The 22,888-nt window shown below is 39.0% G+C and overlaps 1 protein-coding gene across 2 annotated transcripts in view; it reads left to right on the forward strand.

The window, feature by feature from the left end:
• Positions 1-22,888, forward strand: part of cers1 (ceramide synthase 1) — a 49,306-nt gene that overhangs the window by 14,983 nt on the left and 11,435 nt on the right. For both annotated transcript variants that reach the window (XM_041790711.1, XM_041790712.1), the window contains exon 2: positions 20,894-21,053. In XM_041790711.1, coding sequence (XP_041646645.1) covers positions 20,894-21,053 — 160 coding nt within the window. The remainder of the gene's footprint in view (positions 1-20,893; positions 21,054-22,888) is intronic.

Below are 22,888 nucleotides of genomic sequence, written 5' to 3' on the forward strand. Positions count from 1 at the left end.
GAACAAGCAGGATGGTCCAAAAGAGTGACGTTATTCCCCTGGAAGAAGCCCTAGTCAGGCAGGCATTGTGAACTGCAGCGTTGTCCTGTTGAAAAAAACCAGTCATTACCACATAGATGAGGGTCCTCAGTCATGAGGGATGCCCGCTGCAATATCTCCGCATAGCCAGCCGCCGTTTGACACCCCTGCACAACCTGAAGCTCCATCGTTCCATTGAAGGAAAATGCACCCCAGATCATGATGGCGTCCCCTCCACTATGCCGTGTAGAAAACATCTCAAGTGGGATCTCCTTGTCACGCCAGTAATGTTGGAAGCCATCAGGACCATCAAGGTTAAATTTTTTTCTCATCAAGAATAAAACTTTCTTCCGCCTTTCAATGTCCCTTGTGTGGTGCTCCCTTGCCAAGTCCAAATGGGCAATTTTGTGGCATTGAAGGAGACGAGGCCTTTAAGGACGTTTTTTGTTGTTGTTTTAAGCCCTTCCCTTGCAGATGCCGTCTCATGGTTATTAGGCTGCAGTCTGCACCAGTAAGGGCCTTAATTTTGGTCGAGGATTGTCCTATGTCTTGACAGACAGCCAATCAGATCCTCCAGCTCAGCGCGGGGGAAATTTTTTTGGGTCTACCACTTGAATTTTTTGTTCCATAACCCTCAGGATCTTTTAAGAAATTCAAAATGACTGTCATACTACGTCCAACCTCAGCAGCAATGGCGTGTTGCGGGAGGCCTTGCTTATGCAGCTCAACTCGTGTTGAACACCACACACTATAAGAACAATGTGGTCAAATCTATCATCAAATGTTGCCCTGTGTGAGGTCTCACAAAAATCAGTTAAGATATGATTACAGAGGCTTAGTGTTGAAAGAAACTATCACAAACGCTGTTTGGAACACTCTAGACCAGAAAAAAAAACTATCTTTATGGAGAAAGATGAAGAAGGGAAAGATAGTGTGTGGATAGTGACAATGAATAAAATAAATTTATAATTACATCACCATTTATAATGGCAACACAGTGTGGGGAGTATAAGCAGTAACAGATCATTATGGAAATAGACTGATCATTCTGATTATTATAGCAGTTGACAAGCAGCTCCAATCCTCACTTTAACATCTATAATAATGATAATGGACATAAGACTGATATTTGTAGTTGTAGTAGATTAAGGTGAGTTCCCATCAGCAGGCTGTCCACACCAGCGACCCACAGCTACTTACAAGTAATAGGAGCTCAGCTTATCACAGTGTTGCACTTAAACTAAACTGTGACGCTTATTCAGGGACCTGAAAACCTGTTTATTTGAGGTCAAAAACTTATATTACTTATTCTTATTGGAAAAGTAAGTATTTTAATGAACCAGTGAATCAACGTTTACACTGCAATGCCACGATTTAAGAACAAACTCTAATCACTGAACCCTGAAATCAGTAACCAGAACTTGCATACTGCAGCGTGTGGGCAGCTGCAGCTTGAAGTGTATCATTGCACTTCATATTTGTTTTTTACTTTTCAACCCTTGTGTGCACACTCATAAACAAAGTATGAGTCAACATCATTTCAGCCACTTAGATTTTTACAGAAAACAGTTGCATGATCAGGATTTATTAATTAGAGAGTTATTTATTTTCCACTAAAGGCCTAAAGGAAAAACAGCAGAGAATAACAAAATATATATTTCAACATCTCTGGCAGTAAATATTGCTGTCTGTCTTTGAGTGTGAGCACATTTAAGTGTTTGGAACTAGCTTTAGATTTTCAGTGGGTGGATAATTATGGTGAGCTATTAAACTGCCGCCTGTTGATGCATACCTAAATTGGCCTGTTGAACACACGCACACTGACACACTCTTAAACGGATACACAGTTTTCATCATCTCTGTGTTGCCAGAGGGCATTGCTAGTGCATAATGAATGACAGCCATATGTCTGCTGGCTGTCAGCTTGGACAGAGAGCAGCTTGAGTGAATATTTTACCCTTTACTTTGGCTCTATTTTTGCATCTTTCACTCTCTTCCTAATGCTTTAACAGCAGAAATATTAGTCTTGTGCATGCATACTGTACGTGCAGTGTAACAGCAATGATAATCATCAGACACTTATACGAACCATATGACCACACATCACAAGGTTGATTTTCCTCGCTCACAGCAAAATGAAGTCAATGTACAGCTGGTCATCAGACAAAGATCTTGCTGTGTGCTACATGTTCTCTTATGCTTGGGTCAGCCCTGTAGAAAATTTCTGTTATGCGTGTAGAACATGCATGAGGTAGCAAAGTTCTGTTTGACCCAATAGAAAGAACAAATATGCAGTCCTAAGCCAAAATGTAAAAGCGTGATTGAATAAATTATTTTAATCAATAGGAGAAAGTTTAGCTGTAAGCCAAAAAAAGTAACTAAAAACAGGAAGTTCATTATTTGAAGGTGAAGACAGTGAGTTGAAAATGCAGTCTGTCCTTGTGTAATACTCATGAAGACATCAATTTTCAATCTAAGGTGGGTGAGCTTTTGTACACATGACTATACTCCTTTTTAAAAAGGTACACACAGTGAAGAAAATTGCTCTTCTTCTGTGTTCATTAGGTGGAACAATGCGTCAATACAACAATATATCATCATCTAGACTGGAATGAACTATAATATTGCTGATGCCAGATTAATATTTTAGCTAAAAATGGGCCTCTAAACAGATTTCTCAGCCAACTTGACTCACTTATTCATGAATCCTCAGTGTTACTCAGGATATGAATGAGGTCAACATGAATAGATGTTAACTGGCCAAAGAAGAAGATGACAGTAGGATAAAAAAAGAAGAAGAGGATGTATTAATAATGTTGGACAGCAGTAACACGAAGTTAAGCATGTCAAGATGTGAAACTGAAGAAAAGAAAACTAAGGTGGCTTTCACTAGGGGCCTGGTCCCGGATCCGAGTGCACTTGAGGCCACAGTCCGGTTCGTTTGGGTAGTGTGAATGCATGAACGAATCTTCTTTTTGGTGACACTGTCACAAGGTTGGCGTGACTCCTTCTTGAGTCTGGCTCCAAATCCGCTCTGAGTTCCTCCAACAGCTCCAAAATGGCAAGGCTGGATAGGCGATATATTTTAATGAATGTTTCCTCATTCATTCAAAAAATGTTCACACGGGGTAAAAAATGCGTTCTCTGCATCTTCTTTCATCGTTCGATGTCTCCTTCTTCATATAGATGCAGTTTCTGTGAGCAAAATTGCTTTCAGGTTTGATAAATCGCTCTGTGTGTGTGCTAAAATAGTATATTTACATTTTTCTCCTCCCAGTACATGCACAATTGCATGTAAAGGCCACATATTGTATATTCATTGCAGCAAACGTACTAACTGGATGCAGATGCGCTATTTTGCACCTTTGAAAGACGCAACCCCTAGTGCGCACGTTAGTAAATCAGTTTGTACACTCTTTTGCGTGTGCAATGAGTTTGCACACGTTTTTATACATGCAAACCTTTAGTAGATCTGGCCCTTGGTGTTATTGCAATTAAGTTTGAGAGAAAATCTAGATTTCTTTTTCAAAGTCTTGATTATCAAAAAACAGGATTTATCCATGAAATTGATTAATCACATAATATATATGTATTATATAACTGTCTTTCAGTCACTTTTGGCAGAATTGCTGTATGATATTATCAGTATCTTGCATGTCATATGTAAGGGTTAATACCTGACGAGGTGTCCAATTATCAGGGATTAATGGACAATGTGGAGGCCTCCGCGAAGTCCATTAATCCCTGATAATTGGACACCTCGAAGGGCATTAACCCGTTTATACCATGGTCACTTGCCAACAAAAATAATTAATAAAACTAATAGTGTATAATTTCATACATTTTGTGATCAAAATAGAAAGTTTTACTAAAACAACAATTTCTGTCCCCTAGCAACGCCTGAGGGCTTGACTGATAACTAGAATAGCCATTCCAATCCTATAACGTTCTTAGGGAATGTAAACATAGTTCAGTACTCCAGTGAATAGGGCGTGCCATAGATACGAAGTCACAACAGCGCAAAAAACACTAGTCCGCTCAGCGCACTTTCTGAACGGATTTATCAATGAAAAGACATGAAGACGAGTGAGACTGAGAGTCTGGAACAGTGTAGGCTAATGATTTTTGACTGGAACTACTTGTGAAGTTTGAATGGTGTCCATGTATCAGAAGTTAATGGACATCAAAGGAATAGCCAATCAGAACTGAGTATTCACCAAGACCATGGTATAACATGAGTTACTCTGCTAGCCCCAACTATAATATTTACAGTACAGTGCTTCTGTCATGGTAGTGCGATTGAATATTATATTAGTCTTATTATTTAAAAGTTCTTTACTGTAAAAGCCATGATTATTTGCTTAGAGCATACATGGGGCCGGTGCCTCTGCTGCAGGTGCACATGCACTCTGTCTCTATTTATCTGTCACGCATACACACACACAAAAAAAACATTAAAAGCATATCACGTTCATGCTCCCACACAGAAAACAGAATGGTCTTAAACCCATCCCTCATTTGAATATGTTACATGTTTTTATGCATGTAACAGGAACTGAAACTATTATATGTTTAACTTGGACTCAGCAGGCTGCTTGCCAGAAAAGCCAAATAGAGCCATGCAGGGTTTATGAGGGCTGCATCAGCAATTTATTAATAAGTTGCTCTACAATACGCTTCCTTGTTTGGTGGATGTATTGTGAAATAGTTCAAATCATAAAATTCACTGGATATGTTGGTTTCCTGTGTAATGAAAAAACATAAAAAGGACTTGCACGTTAGTGAAAGGGTGCTGAATTCCATAAAAGTTGGCAGAAAGAAGACAAAGTGGTCCACACACAAGAAGCTCAAGTATTTATTTGCAAAAACATTTGATACAGGAGCTTCCTGGTGTGTGCACTACTTTGTTTTCTTTTTACCTATGAAAAATAAACATCAAGCTTTGAATTGTGGCTACATCTTCCACAAGTCATTGTGAGGCAGGGAGCCTAACATTTTATTCACATGCAACTCAGTCATAAATTATGGTAATTTTATCTCTCATGCTTGAAGGTAAGAGATCATTCAGTCACGTACTTGGTTGCAAATTAGTTTGCTCAGCGACAATGGAGCCTCCGGTTGTCATGTGTTTTTAATCAAATCAAGTTCAAATACTTGACCTGCCTCAGTCCAGCATCAGTGTTACAGTGGTGTTGAACTGGCCATCTGGAGAAATTTGACATCTCCTGGTGGGCTGGCAGTTAAACAATACCCATATGGAGAGATGAAAAACATAACATGCTGTGTGTGGTTCACTTTATCAAGATGTGAAGTACAGTACATTCATTATGTGATGTGACTTTTGTTTGAATTTTATAAAAAACTGTCTAGGAAATCCAAATTGTGCTAAAGGAATTGTATCTTAAATTCATGAAACTATCACTGTAGAGCATATACAATTCAATTGACAAATGACTTACTCAAATGGAGTAAAGTGCATCAGTTTTAATTAGCAGTCAGACATCTATTCCCTTTAAATGAAATGGAAAGCTGAGTAAGAACAAACAGTATAGAACAGTTTAAAAAATGGGATCTGGATATATATATATATATATATATATATATATATATATATATATATATGATATTATGTGGTTAGGATTGTCATGGTGCTAGAATTTTCAAATTAGCTATGAATCTAGTAAACCAGTAGTATCCATACATGTTTTCAACGCCCAGTCAGGAATTAGAAAATAACAAAGAACAGGAATAACAGATAATTCCCTGTTTCCAGTCATCAGAAATTACAAACAAATTGATGTTTACTTAGACAAAATGGAGAAGAAGAAGGATGTAATAATCTCCGGAACAAGACCAAAGAGCCACACTGTATGCTTTTCTTGGTGGAGTAGGTTTAGGTTTACCTGTTCAGCTACCTTTATTTCTGGAACTGCACTCGTCTACTCCCTTTTTTTGTCTTGTTGCCCTCATTGGCCTGTCATGAATGTGACGGACAGAACATTTGTCCAAGACAGATAAGTCCAAGAACACTTGTCTTCTGAGAATATTTTTAAAAGAACATTCTCTATGAGAGCTTTCCCAGATGAATGTGAAATATATCCATGAAATGGATTTATAAAACAGTATACCGTATCTGGTGTTTCAGGTTATCAGAGTTCAGCAGTTAATACTGATTATTTAAGACAGAAGTAGGAACAAGGCCTTCATATAGAAATCCAGCGAGAAAGTATGTATTTTTATTTGTAGGAAAATTAACAAGTGCTCTCAGAATTTAAGACAGAAAATATCACTTTTTAAATAATCCACAGGGTTTATTGTACTCTGGAGAAACAATAAAATGAACAATGAGATTACATTTCTATGTTGGTGTTTTAAGACACATAAAAGTACTTTCTTTCCATATACGTATGAAACCTACCCACAGCATTTTGGACCTCTGTTTTCAAGTTGAAATTGTTTACATGCCTCTTTCCCCTTTAACCCAGTTTTTTTCTTCTGGGAACAAATATGTTAGATAAGTGGAATAAATGTAAATGCAGGTACTTTTGTTTTACCTTACTAGCAGTGAGGAAGTACATATCTTTTAACTGAAAGGTATCAAAAGCCCCAGCAATAATCCACTGGTGGCATGAATTCGCAATCTGCTTTGTCTTGGACAATATTTTAACAGGGATAAAGGGGGAACTTCAGACTTTGTCAATTTCATATTGATTTATGATTTAAAACCTCCTTATACCAGTGTTAGAGATTATGACAACAATGAGATCTAAAGGCATTAATCTTGCTGTGTTTTTTTGCTTGTCCATGCTGATATGTCTGGTTTTGTTTTGTTTTGTTCATCCTGGTCTGGCTTTGTGAAGTTGTTGGGATTTTTGTGTAGGGGACATGAGTATGGGAAATGAGATTCAAGTATGTTTTTTGTTTGCATGTTATTTGCAAAATATCTATAAAAAAAAGGCAAGCCAACTCTTGCATACTGTCTGAATTGCATATATTCATTGGCAATGTTTAAATAAGTTCTTGTAGAAAAACTGTGTTAACTCATTTGTGCAATCAGTGCAGTTTTCAGCAGTTTGATTGATTTATTTCTATTATATTTAACTATCTTATGAAATGAAGTAATTTTTTTTTAATCTTTGGCCCTACTTTTTGATAATATCAGTCATTTAAAATAATGGGGATTGCAAGTGTTAAAGCTTGTCTCTCAGGCAAGCATTAATGCTTGTTTCTGTTTTCAGTACCAGTAAATATTTTCCATGTGCTCACTGGACCTCATCAAGTGTACCAACCTGCTGCTGTATTATGTTTTAATAAGAACCAGATTTTAACCCTCAGTGTTTGTTGGGATGAGTGCAGTCTTTTCTGATTGTGTGTGTGCCTGTGCTCCCAGTTTTATTCTTCACCATGTCACTCACTACTCCTCAGTCATGGTGAGCTGATGGATAAGACACGCTCACAGAGTGTCTGTCATCTGTAGTCTGTTTCTTCTTAATGAGGCATGTACCATTTAACGGCTGACTCATCTCAGTATGCTTTCACTTAGTAGGCAGACAGGAAATGTGTGTAAGCAAGGTCATGACTGAAAATGCTCCCATTACCCAACATTACTACCCGGAAGGGGTTAGCATGGGGGACGGGGGGTGATGAGCCATACTATCACACTGTTCACATTACAGGAAACAGGAAGAGGGAGAGAGCGAGACATGATGGGGGTTATGACATGGATTAAGTACCTGTGCTAAAATTCAATCAATAATGGTACGATAATGTAGGGTACAACTTAACCATTCCCTACACTTTGGTACTTTCTGAAGTGACTTCAAAGCCATACTTTTTTTTTTCACTTTTAATTACTTGTTTCTAAAACTGCCTTCCTTTTATCTGATCTGCTTTCTTAATTTGTGTTTAACACTGTGATGATGATGCCTGTAGCTGTTGAAAATTAAAATCATCACATTAAAATCCTTTTTCTTTTGCAATAACCACTTGAAAGCCTTTGATGAATGATACTTTACAAAGAAGGCTTATTTGAGTCCTCTGATCCAGCAATATAACAAGAACGGTGATCATTTACAGCTGCTCACGCCTGTATGAGAAATATTTCAAAATGTGGTGTGACTCATACAGTGAGCTTCATTTTCCTTACTGTCTAGCAACAGAGATACAACCATTAAAGAAAAGTGGCACTTCTGTGGGGGAAACCAACACCACTATGTACAAGATATTCCAAGTATATGAATTAAGTTCCACATCAACAGAATTTGATAAATAATATCAAAAATGAGTGGTTGAAGAATTGACTGATCTCAGTGTAAACTATAAAATGAAAATAATGGCAGGAGAGATCCATTGGTTAGGGTACAAAGAACCATACAGCTCCCTAGAGACATCTAATAAACATGGAACACAACGTCTGGATGAATTAGGGAAGAGAAACAAAAAACAGCTTAAACTATTGCAGTGTGTGCTGTTGAATTCTAAGCAGTTACCGTCTGTGCCTTTTCACAGTGTTTTTTCTGTCAGCGGCTCTTTTCAACACGGAACCAATGCAGTACAGCCTTTTCAGTACTCAGTGTCAAAGGTGCAATAATGCTCTTTGAACGTGCTTGTCTATGTCACTGCTTCCTTACCAACTAATAAAAATCACTAAGGGGGGGACTGAAATTAACTTCAGGGCCTGAATTTCACAGCAAGATTACGAGAATTGCGCACAAAATATTAAGTTCCTGCAAGTCTCGCTCTCATAACTTGAATATCCCACGAGAAATTAAAGCTTTTTTTTTTTTTTTTTACAGTGCCCTCGTATGTTTTATCATAAATGGAAATGATTATAGGTTGCAGCGGATGGGCAGCACCATGTAGGTTTGGATCATAAGAACATCAGCTTGCTTTCTTTCTCTTGCCTCATGAAAAAACGTACATCCATTTAGTCAGGTGTGATAGGGGGTTACTATGCGTCAATGTAGCATCTCTAAAAAAGAGCTGGAAGCCTGCCAGTGCATGGCCTATCCAGGTAGGATGTAGTTGCAGACATTAGATCCCCTTTCGGGATTGAGAAAATCATCTGTAATCTCTCCTTTTCCTCTCTCTGCACTCATTTGCATACGTGTAGTACCACACACTCTGCACCCTGAAATGTTGCAATTATTTTGGTAGGTTTTACATCATGGACAAGGCTTGTCTTTGAGTGGGCCATGGGCCCATGAGAAAAATTTCACGTAATGTAAATAAATGACTTTATCAGACATATTTCTGCTGAGAAATGTTTAAAGATCACACAGACAGGTGTGAGAGAAGGGAGGAGAGCAGGTGGTACAAGCTGAGGTAGATGTGTTCGGGATGGGGGGTTGAACTGAAGGTGAACACTGAGCAGATCAAAGTTGTTCTGAAAAAAAAAAACAAAACACAATTCAGAACAAGGAACAATTGATAAATCTAAAGAAATAAGTATCTGAGCATAGAATGCTGTAATAATAATGCTGTTGTATGGATGTGATATAATGTTATACAAATAATCTTACCCATTATTATCTGAATAATGAAGCCTACTTCTTAGATGCTTGATACCAAATTACCTTTTTAATTGTATGTTTATGTTTGTATGGGAAAGTGCCTACATAAATAACCAAGGTAGTCTTAAACCTAATATTGATATATAAAACAATAAAAGACTCTAATGATAATGGTGCCAGTCATGTTAATCAGGCATTAGAAACTGAAATTAAGAGGTGATAAGGTTTCATTTACGGTGCTTGAGAAAATGGAGTTGGAGGTCAAACTCAAACTGAGACATCAAAAATTAGTGTCAGAAACCTCCAGTTTTTGTTAGTGTTAGTGACCCCTACAAACAAAAAAGTGCATCTGTGTGCAAATGCCCTGCATTTACACGCTGTTTGTGCATAAGTAGTGATTTCAAACTGAGTGAAAAGTGTCCTAAACGTTTCTGATTATTGATACTCAATCATATAACTCGCTTTGGATCCTTTCTTTTAAAATTGGTTAGTAAAGCAGAAGTAATCAGTATACTTTTGATGGCTTTGTTTGCTTTTAAAAGTCAAATAGAGGCATCAACATTATTTAAGTCTGTTTTTCTTATGAAAATATAAAACTCATCCAGGCAAGTTTTGAGCTTCCAAAAATCACCCTTATGTCCCATGTGCAGAATAAAGGGGGGACCGACCCCCCCCCCCCCCATTCAAAAAGTGAATTTCAGGTCCTAAACTTTGTCAATGCCAGCGGCAAATGAGAAACAGATCTAGCTCATGCAGGAATTTTTTTGTAATTGTTTACATGCTTTCTTGGTAAGATTTACTTTAATACAAGTAAATATTGAACATACATGTCTAAGGTTTACGTAAAAGACCGTATGATCACTACAAAGGGAAGTGACAGTGCAGGGAGCTCAATTTCTTAATCTGAAACAGGAAGCACTGGTGAGAAGCTTTCTTAAACTGAAGTTGTAAGTGCTGCCATTGCAAGAAAAAGCACCAGTCAGGATTCCTTAACATGAATAAAACTAAAACAATCCTTCCTGGACCAGCCTGCCCTTTTGGGAGGAAGAGCTTTGACTGCAGTGGCTGTTGTCTGCACATAGTGAGATCATACTCTTTGTTTAAGGTTAGGAAGAATTGATGGTTACTGACCAAAATATCTGATCTTGTCAGTAAAATGTTGCTAAGATTTACTTTGAGTTCCAGAAAGGTCTGTAAACACCTAAACAATGTTTTATATATAGTAAATCTCATGTAATAGGATATTAGTACTCAGATATGGAAATAGAGTGTATAACTCTAGTCATCCATTGGATTAGCTGCTGCAAATCCTATTTGTCCCCAGTCTAGAGTAAAGATGTAAACACAACAGAGGGAAACTGTGACAGAGCATGCAGACAGAGAGGGTGACGTCAGACTGAGGAAAAGAGGAGCTGACAGATCTGAAGGATTGAAAAAGGTTGAATGGGATTGCTAGTCTTATTGAACTGATCCACTGATGAGCCATCATCCTGGCTCACTGGCCCAGTTAACTTTCTTATGCAACAGGCCAGCAGAGCCCATTCACCAGCTCTGTTCTTTCATCACTCGCTCAAGGGGACAGAGGGGATGAGAACTTCTAGAAAGTGAAGGTGGGTTTGAAGGGAGAGGACTGGGGTGCAGCTGCAGATGAGGAAGGAAACAAAAAGGCAATGATGGATGAAGAAGGACTGGAGTGGAAAGGAGATGGAGGTCATTTTTAGCCATGGTGCAGGGGTTTTGCCAGCATTCCTGCATGGTTGCTAAGGAAACTGCTTATTGTCATGAAGTCTCTTTCACACTGACTCTCTTCCTTTTATACACTGCCTCTGTAATTTCCTTTTCTCCTTATATTTGAAAGCTGCTTCTCTCCCTCTTGTAGTAGGAAGAAGCGGACAGTGAAACGGTATCCAGTGATACCCTGAAGTAGAGAACGAGTTCAGTCAGAGTCTGTCTGTCAGAGAGGGCGGGGACGAGGGAGTTGCTGAACGGCTGTAGGTCCCAGCTGAGTGTAATTCAAGGCTCTGTCATTTCCCTGACAGAGGACGAGTGGATTATCTCAGTGTCCTTGACCCAATATACCCCCACTCTGTAGGCTGGTAAAGAAAAAAAGATAGATAGAGTGGGTGGCTAGGGCACAGTGTGATGGTGAGCCAGTTGGCACATTGAGACAAGAATGTAGCTATTGGCAGGATGTTACATAATCTCTCAATCTGCATCTGAAACAAAGATTTTGTCCCTGCTGTTTGGTTTTGGTCGCTTCAAGTTTGGGACCAGAATATAGAGGAGTCTACTTCTGTCCAGAACATAACAGGAGGCAAAAACACCAACCGTCATCTCACTGTCAGCTGCTGATCTCCAGTTCACTGTCCTGCTTTTCATCAGCAGTAATAAAATTCAAAAGGATTTGGCTCTAGGATTTATTCTCTCTCAAAAAAAAAGGTGTTGTGGGGTTTAAACATTGAAACTAGATATAGTCAGCAAAATACTGTTCCAGATTAATATAACATTATCCAGAAACAGCAAAGCTGTAAATGAAAAATCATAACTCATAACACTACACCAAAAAAAGATCCATTTTCTTATCTTGGGCCAGGTCCCAGTGGCAGCAGTCTAAGCAAGTCATCCCAGACATCTCTCTCCCCAGCGACATTTTTCCAGCTCTTCCTGGGGGATTCCAAGGAGTTCCCAGGCCAGATCAGATATATAATTCCTGATGTGAGTCTACCCCAGAGTCTCCGCCTAGTTGGACATGCCTGGAAGACCTCCACGGGGAGGTGTCCAAGAGCTGTGGTGGACAGTAATGGAGTACATTTACTTAAGTACTGTACTTAAGTACATTTTTTCAGTATTTGTACTTTACTTGAGTATTTGTTTTTGTGGAAACTTATGACTTTCACTCCACTGCATTTCAAAGACAAATATTGTACTTTTGACTCCTTTACATTTCTAGGAAGCTTGTCGTTACTCGTTCCTTTTAGATTCAGCATAGCTTTGTAGTCAGATGTTGGTGTCTTTCTTTTCTAAAATGCAGTTGGCCACACGCTGTGCTCCTCACAGAAGGGAACCATTCAACCAATCACAATCACCACTCACACCTGCGATGGATTTGGAAATAGGCTGGCTCAGACTTCACAATTTTTTTGGTCGTTCACAACAGCACCATGTCAGACTATGCGACCAAAATCTTGTCCCGTCTTGTCCGACAGCCTGGCCACATTACAAGAGTGGTTCAGACCGCTCAGCGTGTGCTGACATCACCAATATCTACGCCACTGAGTGCGAGTTCACAGGTTGTCGGGGGGCGGGTCAAAGAGTGTCAGTCACTATACAACAGAAGCGCTCTATGTGATTGTAGCGGTCTTTTGCTCAACAAAAGGAAAATAAGAAACAATTATGGATTGGATTATGGATAATAAGTATGGATGTATCAAAAGGAGGACAATATGGACCGGCTCTCCTTCAGATAGACCTTAGGCATGCATGTGATGATGTAAATAAAATAAAATAAAATGTACACATTAGTTTTAGGGAATAAACGGTGGTAAATTCTGTAAATGATGGTGCAAAGACAATGGGCAAATGTTCTCCTGTTGTTAGACGTCAGGATTCACGTCGTTGACGTCAGATGAGGGTGTCAAACTAGACGACGATGTCCAAAAAAATCTGACATGCTAGTCTTGTTGAATCGGTGGTCGTTAGGAATCATAAAGAGTCTTGGACGCGTCATTAATTATGTCACACTACAAAACCTTTTGTCGTTCCCGACTCTCAAAATCAGGCCAGAGTTTAACGATGAGCTGCAACATCGCAGTCGGGCTTAAATCTGGCTGAATTCGTGTTGTCTGAGCCGGCCTTTAGTCATCCTTGGTCTGTGTAGCAAGCTCTCCCACCTTCATTCAAACAAAACTCGGCAATGGAGATGGCAGGAGAAACTCAAGCTGAACAACCAGCGTACCCATGGCCATATCTCAGCTTGATGTTTGAGATTTCAGAAATGAGGAATGATTCTTATCATTTCAAATGTCTTCATAAACAAACTACATTTCTGCATTCAAGGTTGTTGCATTCATGATTCTACATGTAAGTCAGTACATCAGAGAGTTACAGGGTTCTGTAAAAGCACTAAGAAAACAATACAGCAATATACTGATATTAGAAAATGTACTTTGTACTTTTGAATACTTAAGTTTTTTTTTAAATGCATGTACTTTTGAATGCTTAAGTATTTTTAAAAGTAAGTACTTTAGTACTTTAACTTGAGTAAAATTTCACCGAGCAACTTTTACTTGTACTTGAGTAAGATTTGACCAGGAGTATCAATGCTTTGACTCAAGTACTGGAGTTGAATACTTTGTCCACCACCGTCCAAGAGGCATCCCAATTAGATGTCCAAACCACCCCAACTTGTTCCTTTCGATGCAAAGGAGCAGTGGCTCTACTTTGAGTTCCATCCGGATGTCCGAGCTCCTCATCCCATCTCTAAGGTTTCCCCTCCTGATGAATCTCATCATTTGAACACTATAGGAGGATAAAACAGTGCTTTGCATTTATATGTTTTAAAATCAGAGTAAATTCCATATGTAGTCCACGGTATCAGAATATGATCTGATACACAATATACAATCCCTGATAGCAAAAATAACACCAAAGAAGATGTAAGACAATCATAATGAAATATGATATCTGATTACCTGAAGAATACTAAACATTCTAAAAAGGTAAAGCAAAGCATCCATGTATTTACTCACTGCCAGTGGTGTCTGTTTCCGCTCTTATCACACTCCAACTCTTAACGTCTTCTAACTACAGTTCAACATAATCCTGCTGTCTTCCTCTATTTCTTTAATCCCACTGTTGACTTCTAGGCCAATTAACCTCTGTGAGCGTTACTCATTCATGGCATAAGTGCCACTGGGAAGAGTCATGCAGTCAGATTTAGTGAGTTAAATTGGCAAAAATAATGTTAAGAATACAAATACTTGATCAGCCGTCATTAATGCAAATATCTAATCAGCCAGTCACATAGAAGCAACTAGTGAATTCAGGTATGTAGACACACTCAAGATAACCTGCTGAATTTTAAACCAATCAACAGAACGAGGAAGAAAGATGACTGCATGTGCCATCGTTCTTGGTGTTGGGGCAGGGTTTCATGTTGTTCACACCTAATTCTGACCTACCATATAAAAGTCCCAGAAGAAGTCAAGACTAAGGGTGGAATTTTACAGTAGTCAGTACTTGAGTACTAATAACCGTAAAATACTTGCAAATTATAGTCACTGTAAAAAAACAAATGCATCACAAGCAGGGCTGCTGGTGGCCTGGTACACTATATTTTTTATGTTCTGCTCATCAGTACTTCAAATCCAAGCTCTCACGCTGGGGCGGACCTCTGTGCTGGGTGATGACGTACATTCCCCGAGCTGTAGACCTCTGTGCTGGGGTGTGACGTATATGGCCCGAGCCTGCAGACCTCAACGCTGAGGCGATGACGTATATTACGAATTTTCTGCACTAGCCGCTTGCCCACTGGCTTACCCTAAATCTAACCACTCGGGTTTTAATGCCTTAACCTAAGCACTCGGGTTTTAATAGCATAGACCCCAGCGTAGTGGTGGGGGTCTGCTGCTGCACGCCCCAGCGTACAGGGCTATGCTAAGGTCTAGTAAGCACAGCCGTGTAGTCATGCTAACAACAGCTAACACGCTGCACCCCCCAGTTTGGAGGTGCGCCCCAGCGTAGAGGTCTCCAGCTTAACGCCCCAGCGTAGAGGTTTTGTCGAGGTGTGCAGCCAGACCCTCTTGCAAACTTATGTTCAAATATTAACGTATAAAATGATGCATTTTCTCTTCACTAATACTGTAGCTGCTGCTGTTTGGTTAACAAGCCAATACGCGTCTGAATGTAGCATACAGGCCCGATATAAGACGGACAGACGGACAGCAGTGTGCGACAGTGAGATGAGCGAGAAAACACTGCATAAACTTTGTGTGTATTGTTAGGGTAAAGACACGATTTGGTGACAGATTTTTTTTGTTTTATTTACCATTTAACTCCAATAGTACTGATGATGTCATTACACAAGAGGGATTTATTCATTTACATTAACTCTATCAACACCAGACCCCAGTGTGATACTACAATATGGACCAAACTCTAACAGTGTTTAATGAATTTCTAATAATGTTACAAATATTTTCCTATTACTCAGGGGTGTCCAAACTATGGCCTGTGGGCCAACTGTAGCCCTTGGTCCTTTTGAGTTGGCCTGCAAGAAATCCATTAAAAAGGCCCACATAAGAACATAAAACTTGTACTTCACTCTTTTTCTTAGTTTGACTAGGATTAACAATATTGATGTTTATACAATAAGGAGATATTTTCAAATTAAATTTTGTCAATATCAATACCAATATAAAAATGCATAGACCTAACACTTCAGTCCTTGAAACACAGTTAAAAGATGAACAGAGAAACATACTTCAGTCTCTAGAACACATTTTAAAGTGTGAGTAAATAGGATGAACACAGAAAAAGACTTCAGCTGTCTGTTGGTCCTAGCTACAGTGAAAAAAATGAATGATAAATGGATTAGATGGGGCTCATTTGCTCCTCTGTCTGCTCTATCTCAAGGTCTGATTTCCAAATCATATTGTTCTAATCGTCTTCCAGCACTAACACTTCTATGAAATTAGTCAACTTCCTGCAGGTTGCGCTTGTTTTGTGTCTGAATGTGGAGATGAACCATCAGCATCTCTCTTCTCTGTTGCACCCCAAAATCTTTAACAATGGTTGGCTGTTAGCTTTGTTAGACATTAATGTAGAGCTGTAATTTAGACTGTTTTTCAAGTACTTTCACTTACTGAGCATATATTTGGTTACATGTTGGTTTTAGAGATGTAACAAACATTTTATATATTGTCCTACAGGTTTTAAATTTATAAGTCTCCCATGGACAGGTGTTGAAAATTAGTACTTTGCTATAAACACTTACAGCAGTGCATCTGGGACCTGTGTATGATTAAATATCACAGCATCAATGTTACTGTGTGTCCATGTCAAATAAATGCTTAATAAATACAAAAATAATTTTTGGTTCTGTGCTACAAGATTGTCAACCTCTGTAGCACCAGTGCTATGTATATATGTGTGTGTCTATATATATATATATATATATATATATATATATATATATATATATATATATGTATGTATGTATGTATGTATGTATATATTTATGTATGTATATATATATATTTATGTATATACATATATATATATATATATGTATGTATATATATATATATATATATATAGACACACACACATACACACACACATTCCAGTTAGTGAATCAATCCAGACAGTGAATGGGGAAATTGCTGTGTGCAAAGCAAAGGAGTTGCAAAAATCTGCGAGAAATGCTGCACGACGCAAGTGGTACTCAAAATATTTTGCCAAGGTTGGCAGGTCTGAAACGCTAAAGATGGTTGTGTGTGTAAAAGCCCATGAATCAGCAGTTTGTGAAACCATGGCATGTTCATGTTCAAGTCACTTGAATAGCCTTTCTTCCTCATTGTGATGCTAGGTTTGAAATTCAGCACATTGTCTTGACCATGTCCTCAAGCCCACATGCTCTGATTGCTGCCATGTGTTTGACCATTTATAGTTTTCTGTTGAAGAGCACCTGACTAGGTGTACCTAATGAAGTGGTTGGTGGTTGTAAAATGCCGGAACTATATATATATATTTTTCCAACCATAAGTACAATGTGTGGCACAGCTCTATAGTGGTGACATCCAACTTGTGCTATATTCTACATTGAACCAAGATTTCCAAATGCACTCCCTTTTCAGAGTTTTTCTGCTTACAGGGGTTTTTCTTTCTAGCTTTTGAATTCACTTCTCCATTCACAGAAAACAATGTTACTCCTTTCTCTGAAGTTGTGAAAAGAGTAAAAATAGCTTGCACTCAGCACGGTTTAATGACGCACAAACAGTAGTGTTGCCATATTGCAGATCTAGTAAAATAAAATCATATCCTATCACTTCAAACCAAAAACAAAACTCATTATCAATTGTTGTATTAGTTTCGGCTGCTACTAATCCTCTTCCACTGACAGGCTGATGTTAAACTGCCGTCTGATTCCTTCCATGTACACTCGTACCTTGCCAATAGAGCTGAGTCTAATAAACTAACAGTGTCACTACTGGCATGAGTGTAGCTGCAGTGTCATACATTTAGGGTGACTCAGAGTAAATAAAAGAATGTTGTTATAGATTCAGACAGACAGAGGTGCCAGAAGTGAGACAGCAGAAATGGTGATGAACAAGTCAGGTATTAACTGCAGAGACACAGCTGGTGTTTGCAGTAACATGTATCTGCCACTAGTGTGTTTCAGCCTTAGTGTGTGCATGCACAATTGTGCGTAGGCTTGTATTTTTGTGTGTCGCAGAGGGGTGATGTGGTGGAAGACTGAGGGGGTATGCGTTGTACTGACAGCTGGCTTCTATAAATAAATGTCGCAGGCAGGGGGGGAGACGCAGGGGTGGAGAGAGAAAGAACGGGGGAGCCGAGAAGGGTGAGAAATTAGAGGAAAGGAGGGGGAGTGAAGAGAGAGGGGGGACAGAGGATGGGAGGGCTGGTAGATACAGAGAGAGACTGATACAGATGTACTGAGAGACTTAAAAGAATGTGGTGAGTGTCCTGCACTCCACTGCACTCTGGTCATGACTTACTGAACACACACCACATGTTGCCTCAGTCTCAGCCAATCAGCTACTTCAGCAGGGATCATGTGCCTTCTGTGTGATGCCATCTTTTTCACATCTGAGGCCCACAAAGCCTGTTCCTGTTACAAATTTATCTCACATCAGTGTTCCTCTGTCAGCTTCCTTCCCTGTCCTGTTTCTGACTCTATTGTGTGTGACGCATCAAGTCCAGAAAACGGTGTAAAATAACCAAGAAAAGGATGATGAGAAATAAAGAGACAATTGATGAAAAAAGACAAGAAGATAGACAGGAAGAAGGAAGAAGATGGTTTTATTAGTCCCTTTGAATGTGACTTTCAAAGAGCTCATGGTTTACTTTTACCTCCATTAATTTGTCATGTGATCTGTCACTGAGCCGTCTCGTATCACATCCTGCAGACGAGCTGCTTGGTAACAAGTGACTGAGACGTACTGTGTCACTGACACCACCAACTTTCACTTTCCTGCCTCCTGTTACATTTCATTGCCTTTCAAAGTGGTTCGTGTGTATAAGGGGCATTTTGTTTATGCAGTGAGCCGGGTTTGGTTTCCTGCCTTGGCACTGTTATGATATATTGGACACCTGCTTGTCTTATGGCCTAGCTGATGTACCTGTCTTACCTTTAAGAAAATATAAAATCTTTCTTCTTTGCTTCCTTCTTTTTCTATTTGACCTCATGCCTCTTTGAGTGTCTGTGTTGATCTCATAATTCAACTGATAAAGCATGATTAAGAATTCGAGATGACTAGAGGATAGAGAAGTAAGGAGTTAGACTACAGCAGGGAAAGAGTAGGATAAGATGTACCCACAATCGAACGGGTTGGGACCCATTATCAGACTACCTCAGGACATCAGGGGCCTTCTTGCTGACTTCCTCTAGTTTTGCTTGCAAAGCAAACCATAAGCAGACTTGTGAAAGATGCATTTCTGTGTTCAGACAGTCACATGCATGTAGTGTACTGTGGGTTATAATGCACATTGGCCAGAAAAATAAACAGATGGCTTGAAAAAAAGTGAATGTTATGAGGTAAATATTATCAAACTTTTTAACTATAGTTTTTGGATCCAGCATTTTACAGTCCCTCAAGACAGTGCTGGATGCAGGCTAATAATGGGTGGTCCTACATATTCTAGTTTAGACACAGCTAGAAACTGCTCAATTATTTCACTGGTCGTAATAATTAAAGCTCCTGTGAGAAGTTTTTAGATGGTTATTAGATGGACTAGATTTAAAATTGATGCCTCTTTATGAGCAACTAAAGACCATGATGGGCAAGATTGTTTCCATAATGTTGTTTTTAACAGTGAAACTTTAGGTGTCTGACTAAGAAATTAATAAGCGGGTGAATAAGTGAGGAATACCTTTGACTGTTAATGGAAAGCAGGAGGATATTTTTGGGGACATACCTGGGATTGAAACCCAGGTATGTCAAAACCCCAATTTGTATCTTTCAAAACCCAGGAATCCATAATGTTTAGTTCATCAATACTTCTATTGACTCTTGCGGGTTCTGTGAAGTATCATCAATATAACATAACCAGGGTGTCGGCCGGATCTTAAAAAGTATTGAAAGTTGTAAATCAATTTAGCAAAACCCACCCAGACTTATGGAGATAAATTATTTGAATGCCAGGGAGCTGTAGCTGAGCAGCTGCAACAGTGAAGTGATAATGGACAAATAAATGCACCAAAATCTGAATTAAGAATATTTTAAGTACCCTGAAATTGGCAGTAATGCCTTGTGATTTTTTTCCTTAAACCTTAAATGTATTCTGTTGAGGTTTTAGAGGTTTTTTTGGGCTTGTTTGTCTTTATCTTGATAGAACAGCTAACAGAACACACACTTAAAAGCATTCCTAAACTTTGTGGCAAGTCCCATTAGTTAAACACATGAATCCAATTTTGAAATCTGTGGAATCTGACCTGTGAAAGTTATTAGTGGACTCAATATTGGATGCCTAGGTTTCAATTTTGGTGATATCGGCGTATCAGTATTATGGGATTTTACTATACTGTATTCTTTCTTAAAATTCTGGTATTGTGACAGCCCTAGTCCTGATTGTTTTTGTAGTCCATGTACCATATACAGAGATAAAATGCATATGAGCTTCTTGTTGTGTTTGTTATTCCATTTGTTTCCTGTAGTAAGTGTTCCAAGTGTTCCTACTGCAGTTCATCTAAAAACATCTGTAGCCCAACTGGCTGAAGTCTTACACAAGATTTCTTCCAAAGGGCCCCTGCTCATTCTTCCTGTCATAAGATGTGGTAAAAACAAGTCTATACAGTGAAAGCCTGTTTTTTTCTCAGTCATTCAAATAATGGAACAACATAAACCGTTATTTACATGACACAGAGCAACCAAATATTTAATCTCAGCTCTGAAGCCACAACAGTGCATTAACAGAATTGTTTGCCTCACCACACACACTGAATGATGAGCTCTGTGTAAAACAACACCCTCTAAATTAATCATTTCCCTTGTCCAGAGGCCTCTTAGCAGTTTACCCAACCACAAACCTGAAAAAACACAGCTACATTATCTGACTAAGACTCCCTCGTACTTCTTCTTCTCTGTCTGACACAGTTTTTCCCTTCTTCTTTGTCCTTACAGCCTCTAGCACAGTGGTTGAGGCTGCTTCCCAAAGATGCTGCCAAGATGCCAGAGAGCGCGTGGAAGCTGGTCTTCTACACCATGTCGTGGTCATACAGCACCTACCTGCTCTTCTTTACCTCCTACTCCTTTTTCCACGACCCGCCCTCTGTCTTCTACAGTAAGATCACGATCCTCTTGACCTCTGTTAAGGAAAAAGATGTCTCAACACATTAAAAGCATTTTTTTTAGTGTTCCAATACTTTTAGGTGTCTAATTGACATTGAATTTATCCCTTTTAGCTTCTTTTTATTATTTAAAGGTTGCCTATTTGAGCTAAATGCTTGGGAAATTGGTGTGTTTTATTTGACCATAACTTAAGATTATTTCCTAACCTTGCCTTCTGGGTGGATATTAAGGTACTGTAGTCTTTTTTTAAGATTTATTTTTGGGCGCGCCAGTAGTCGAGTGGTTAAGGTGCATGCCATATACGCAGGCGACCCGGGTTTGAATCCGGCTTGTGGCACTATTTCCTGCATGTCTCTCCCCGCTCTCTCCCTGTTTCCGACTCTATCCACTGTCCTATCAAATAAAGGCCAAAAATAAATCTAAAAAAGCGATTTATTTTTGGCCTTTTTTTGATAGGACAGTGGATAGAATCAGAAACAGGGAAGAGAGTGGGGAGAGACATGCAGGAAATAGTACCACGGGCCGGATTCGAACCCGGGTCGCCTACGTACATAGTGTGCGCCTTAACCACTCGACTACCGGCGCCGCTGTGCTGTAGTCATTTTAACCTAACATTGCAGCAGTCAGCACTACTTCACCCTGTAGAGATTCTTTGGGATTAAAATGTAATTAAAATGCCACCCGAGAGACTTCAAACTAAGACAAATTATAGTTTACATACTTTTGCATATTCCTAGCTGTGAATGAATCACTTTTGTATTACTCTATCATTACAGTGCTGCTCTTAATTTCAAAGTTAAAATCTTTTTCATAAGGAAATTTTTTACAATTGCCCCAGCAATAAAGATTCAATGTGAATTTTTTAGAAAATAAATTATTTGTAATGATACTTCTCTGTGATGAATGAACTGTAGTCAATATTCTGTTGCTTCCATTCAGTCCACATAAGTGAGAGCAAGTGACCTTGATCTCAGCCAATACCATGTCGTGTCATATACAATACTGAAGCTGATTAATCCACATACCTGTATCATGTTCGTTGCACACCTTCGATTTGATTTTTTGCTTTTTTATCATATTATGCGATGTTGGCAAATATAGCACTGTTTGTCAAATGTAACTAAATATCACAGTAGTCAGTAGATTTACAAGGAAAGCTAGCCCTACAAACATATTCACTGAGTCTGTTATTTCAATGATCAGTATTAAAGAAAAAACATGGGACTTTCATAGTAGGTGTCCAGTAGTGGTTGTGCTGTAGCATCAGTCTCTCAGGTCACAACAAAACTTTTCCATTGTTCCTCAGTGCACAGATTCCCCTCCTCCTTCACCCCTTCCTGCTGTTTGTATAAATGATGTTCAATCAGATGTGCAGCCTGAAGTTGATTTGTCCCTTCTTTCTTTGTCATATAGTGCCTATTAAAAGTATTCACCCCTTTGGATGTTTTACTCTTTTACTGATTTTATAAATCAATCAAGGTCAATCACAATAAACCCTCTTTAATGTCAAGGTGAAAGCAAATTTTTACAAAGTAATGTCAACTTAACTAATTCAACCCTAACCCTAACCCCTAACCCTTACCCTAACCCTAACCCTAACCCCCTGAGCCAACTGGTGCTTGTAGTCTCACAATTAGTGAAATGGGGTTTACCTGAGTGCAGTGAATGTGTCTCAAGTGATTGTAGTATATAGACACCTGTTTTTGGAAAGTCTAGTCACTGGTTAATCAGTATTCCGGGCTACCATTACACCATGAAGACAAAAGAACATTCCAAGTAATTCAGAGAAAAGTATAAGTCAGTTGGTACAAAAAAATTCCAAGCCAC

The sequence above is a fragment of the Cheilinus undulatus genome, linkage group 7 (assembly GCF_018320785.1).
Source record: "Cheilinus undulatus linkage group 7, ASM1832078v1, whole genome shotgun sequence".
NCBI lineage: Eukaryota > Metazoa > Chordata > Actinopteri > Labriformes > Labridae > Cheilinus > Cheilinus undulatus.